The 5,259-nt window shown below is 42.6% G+C and overlaps 1 protein-coding gene across 3 annotated transcripts in view; it reads right to left on the bottom strand.

Annotated features, from left to right (window-relative positions):
- EIF2B3 (eukaryotic translation initiation factor 2B, subunit 3 gamma, 58kDa) overlaps positions 1–5,259 on the bottom strand; it is a 110,529-nt gene that overhangs the window by 12,837 nt on the left and 92,433 nt on the right. For 2 of the 3 annotated variants that reach the window (XM_012649053.1, XM_012649054.1), the window contains exon 11: positions 4,017–4,120. The exons of the other annotated variant lie outside the window; for it this stretch is intronic. In XM_012649053.1, the coding sequence (XP_012504507.1) occupies positions 4,017–4,120 (104 nt within the window). The remainder of the gene's footprint in view (positions 1–4,016; positions 4,121–5,259) is intronic. 3 annotated transcript variants of the gene reach the window in all.

The following is a 5,259-nucleotide window of genomic DNA, read 5'->3' as shown; positions in this document are numbered from 1 at the left end:
GAACTCCTGAGCTCAATAATCCGCCCGCCTCAGCCTCCCAGAGTGCTAGGATTACAGGCATGAGCCACCGCGCCCGGCCTGTACTTATTTCTTTACTCATCTGTCTCTCTATAATAGACTATGAACAATTAGGTAGCAAGAAGTATCATAAAGATGAATAAAACCCCTAGCCTACCAGTGCCTAGAATGGTAGGTAGTAATTAATTTGTTGAATGTGTGTGTTTTAGGGGTTATGTGAGAGCACAGATGTAGGAAAAGGAGCATGTATGGAAGAGAAGGCCTCCAGTCTCTTTGTCAAGTATAATATAATTGATACATCTGGTACATTACAGCAAGGGGACCTGGGGGCCCAGAGTATCCTTAGGCTTATTTCTCTTTCTCCAGCAGAAGAGAAACCTAGGTTTAGGTCTTTCACAAAGTTTGCCATTACAGCACCATGTTGGACAGACACATCTCATGTGGGAGGAAAAGGATAGGAAAGGGAGGAAGAAAAGGAGACAGTGCAGAAAAGGAAAGAGATTCTGAGTCAGAACAACTTGGATTCTAATTTGACTTTAAGCAAATATTTGTCTGGCTTTGAGCAAATTATTTCATGTCTTTGGGCTTTAGTTTCCTAACAAAGTTGTGGATCTTCAATAGAATAACTAACATAAAGAGCCCATCATAGTGCTTTGGTTAGTATTAAACAAAAGTTACAGAACAGGACTAGGTCTGGCTTGTGTACTCCTGTCCTAGGAGGTGCTTCATAACCATCTTCTTCTTTCAATGAGAAGAATGGGGAGGAGGCCCAGATAGTGCTCAGGCTGTTAAATTCCCTATGCCTGGGGTTGGTCCCAGAGTGTGACTGTTAATCAGGCTCCACCGCCAAAGTAAGACTGACCAAAAAAGAACAAAGGAAATGCTTCTCTGGCTAGCTTCCCAGGGCACCTCCAAAAGCTCTTCTTTACTCTTTATCTCTCTATACCTGTGAGTCAGCTTCATCACCTCTCATCTAGCCTCTTACATTTGCTCTTCTTCATCCGATTTCTTCCTAGTTTCCAGGGACACTGGGCTGTTCTGAAGACAGCTCCAGTTCCAATTAACACTCTTCTTGGACCTCAGTGCTCCAGAATGAGCTGTCTGGCTGGGGAAGACAACCCTTTCTTCAGCTCTGCCAGGCTCCGAATAAACACCTCAGCCTTTTCCGGCCCTCCCTACTCTCCCTCTTCCCTCTGGGTCTGCTCTTGGCCTGGCAATGAGAGAATACCTTGCTCACTGGGCTTCAAGGGAGAGAGACATGGCATGTTGGGGGTAGATTTTCATAAAGATGCAGTAAGTTGGAGGAAACCTGCAAGGGAGCAAAAAGTAGAACTAGTGCTGCTTGGCCAGGGATGGGAATAGGCTCCAGTAAACACACTGGAAAATCTCTAGGATGGAATCAGATTGGGAAAGATTCCAAAGGGAAGAGTACAAAGGAGGATGGTGAGTTGAGAAAAACAAATGGAATAGAAGAGAAAAACATGTCACAGAGGAAAAGCTGTACTGGGAAACTGGGAAGGATTCCTGCTAGCCAGGAGGACTTGACCTATGTCAAACATATGTCAAGACTCTGACCATGTCAGCTCTACTTTCATGGCCAAAGGACTGATCATTGCGGTCATAGGGAAGAGATCCAAGTTCTCTGACAGTGAGAAGAGATGCAGATGAAGCATCCAATTAGAGTTTTCAGGATTTGACTCTTTTTACTGCTTGAGCAGGAAGTCAAACTTGGCTGCCAGGAGTTTTGCCAGAGATAATCACTAAGAGTGCTGGGGTGGAGTGAGAAAAGCCAGAGTTGTTATGAAATGGCGTGTTCTCTTGGTAGTACTAGATGACAGCAGAGAGGCCTACACAGGGTCATGAGAGTCACATGCTGGGGGAAAAAGACTGCTATGGATGTGGTGACTCTCTGGTATGAAAATAATTGGAATTTGGAGAGGGGACTGCATTACTTCTTAAGATGAATGTTTTTTCCTGAAATCCCTCCATGTGAGGAAGACTGACTGAGGACTTTGTCATCTATTTAATGCTTTGCTGGTAAGGAGTTGTTGGTGTTTGTCTAGGTCACCCATAGTAACAGGTCTTGAGTGCTGTACTGATGGTTTGGAATTTGCTTTTCCCATATGGCTCAGCCTCAAAGAAAAGTGATAGTGGAAACAGGTAGCTGGCCAGGGAGTGCCCATGGCAGGAAGGCACTGGCCACTGTGCTGGATGCATCTGTCCCTCCAGCACAGGATAGAGAGCAGAAAGTGGTGGGACTGTCCAGTTTAGAGTCCAGAGTCCAGATGACTTCCCTGGCCACCTCTCCTTCAGGAGGACCATTAAGGGGTCTCCTCGCTAAAAAGTGAACACATAGTGTTAGTTAAGACCAGAAAGGCCAGGAGATGCTGAAGCCCATCTTATGATAATTACAACCATCTCACAGAGGCCTTTTTTGAAACTTTCTGCCCTGAAAACCCCCAAAATATGCTTTATGGATCCAAAATTCATTCATTGATTCTTCCTCCTCCCCCGATCATCTATTAATACTATAAACCAGGACCTGTTCTGAGACCTAGGGATACATATAGTTAAGACAATCCTTGGCCTTGAGGATTTAAGTCTAGTAGGGAAGGAAGATTCATAGATAACTGCTATAACTTTATGATACATACTTTAATAAAAGTATGGCAAAATCCCAGAATGCAGAGGAAGGAATGTTCAGCTCTACTGTAGGGAGTCAGAGAAGGTTCTATAGAGAAGAAAACACTTGTGCAGAGAGGAAATCCAGAGAGAAGGTGTGTGCAAGAATATGGAGAGGTACAATAGCACAGTGTGTATGAGGAACTCTAAGTCCCTTGGTATGTTCAAGGAGTAGTGCATGCTCCTTAAAACATTTAACTGCATGTAATTCTCTTCTGCTTTGAGGAGATGAAGGTTTTAAAGTAAGAAAATATAAAATAAAAATTTAAATAAAAAATTAAATTAAAAAACGCCACATTTAACTGTATGTAATTCTAACAATAATCCTCCAAGGTAGGTATTACTGTTCCAATTTTTCTGTTAAAAAAATCTGAGGTTTAGAGATAAAAAATTTAACCTAGTGCACAACTAGTGAGTTGCATGGCTGAGATCTCAACCCAGGTCTGTTTAATTCTAAAGCCCAAAAGGCCCAAAAGGGAGGCATATGACTTTAAGAAAGGGAAAGGGAGGAAAAAAAAACTAAAGAAGGCCTCTGTTTACTGGGGAGAAGGAAAATGACATGGCTTCTACAGAATTGGTGGGATTAATTCCTTCAGCAATTCCTCTTCCCACCTATTTTAGTTTTAGGAATAATTTCAAGAGCAATCAGCCCATTTTATTGTTCTTTAGCATTGCCTACATTTTGGTTAAAAACATTCAGTCAAATTAAGAACAATTCAAATTTGCCCTGCCCAGCAGGAAAACTCTGGTGTTTGTATGTCTCTCAAGCACTATACGTCTTTTTACAGGCTATGGAGCAGAGCAAGCTAACAGCATAGCTTACAGATGCACCTCTAAGCAGTTGAGAACAGCTCAGTGTTATATCCTGTTAACTTTCTACCAGGCCAGGTATCTGTGGGACTGCCTCCCTTAAATATCAGGTCAAATGAAGTGCTCACAGACTTCAAGAGGCCAGCCAGAGCTCTTGCTGCATTACTGGCCCTTCTGTCTCATGTCCAAGAGCCATGGTAAAGTACTGGTGCCAATCTGGGCCATAAGACCTATTGGCATGTTTTCAATTTTTTTATAGCAATGCTGCATGCATGTATGAGCTTATCTACAAGACAAATTCCTAGAAATGAAACTGTTAAGTCAAAGTTAAAAAATTTGACAATGACGTCATCCTTCTCTTCAAAGAAGGCTTTATCAGTTTACGTTCTCACCTGCAATATATGCGCCTGCTTGTTTCCTACATCCTCACTAGCATTTAGCATTATCAGTGATAGTGTGATAGGTAAAAAGCGGCATCTGCGATTGTAACTTGGGCTCTGGTTTACCTTTGGCTTCAATCCTCTGGCCATTTCCAATCAAGCAGTTTTTGATGTCTGCTCCCTTCTCAATCACAGCATTGTTGCAGATGACGCTGCCCTGGATGTTGCTTCTGTAACACAGTAACCAAGTTAGGGAGTATAGGGTTCTCATCATCCTCCTCGCCACTATTGGGTGGGTGTTCTGGCTCCTCCCTAGTCTAGGGACAGCTGCTGAGTCCAGTTAATGGCAACATGCCTCAAGTTATTAGAAAACAGAATGGTAGGCCAAGGGAGGATCTGGCTTTGGAGAAGTCCAGAATTGGGATATACTCATAAGGATCTTTTCCTAAGGCCTAAATAGATATTCTCACTTCAGTTCTTTAGGACCCTAGACCTAGAGGTCTAAATGCCATCCACACTCTCCTACTTTGGTCTAGGGGTGGAAGCTGGGGCTGGTCCCTAGGCTGACTCATCACTCTTGCTTCTCGTTTAGGAATATATACCAAATTTCATTTGAGGCTCTGAAATTATGAATCTTCGCAGGAGGTCAACTATGGAAAAAATGGGCTCCCCATAGCTTTCGTCACAGACTGGTTAATCAAAGCCATACTCATTCAGGAATAAAAAAGATTTTTTAAAAGAGATGGGATCTTGCTATGTTGCCCATACTGGCCTTGAACTCCTAGGCTCAAACAATCCTCTTGCCTCAGTCTCCCAAGTAGCTGGGACTATAGGTGCATACCATTGTACCCAGCTAAAAAGGATATTTTTAAAACCAGCTCCATTTCATATAAAAGACTATTCTAGATCCTAAAGCACATTCCCAAGAGCAGCATCACTGGCTCTTAAAATTTAAATGAATTTAAAGAGCATTTTCCTGGTTCCTGAAGACTGGCAGGTGGGAGGAAAGGTCCTTTTGAAAATCATCACTAACGTTTATTGCACATTTATTTATGCCAGGTACAATGCTAACTATATACTCTGTGTACATTTGTCTTTTAATTTTAAAAACTTGTCCAGGCTGGATTTCAATTCCTGGCCTCAAGCAGTCCTCCCACCTCAGTCTCCTGAGTAGATGGGACTACAGGTGTGTGCCACTGCACCCAGCTCTCTGTGTACATTACAGGAGTGACTTTTATAAATCTGGCCATTTCATCTGAAAAATCACCTGGGTAGTGTAAAAGATAAACAAAAACACTCTCAGTGTCCTGGCCCAAAATCAATCATTTTGGTAGGTCTGGAATGGGAGCTTTGTTGTTTTTTTTTTTTT

Source organism: Propithecus coquereli, unplaced genomic scaffold (genome assembly GCF_000956105.1).
Source record: "Propithecus coquereli isolate 6110/MARCELLA unplaced genomic scaffold, Pcoq_1.0 Scaffold299, whole genome shotgun sequence".
Classification (NCBI taxonomy): Eukaryota; Metazoa; Chordata; class Mammalia; order Primates; family Indriidae; genus Propithecus; species Propithecus coquereli.
The sequence above is the reverse complement of the archived record's forward strand: the minus strand, read 5'-3'. Positions and strand labels throughout refer to the sequence as shown.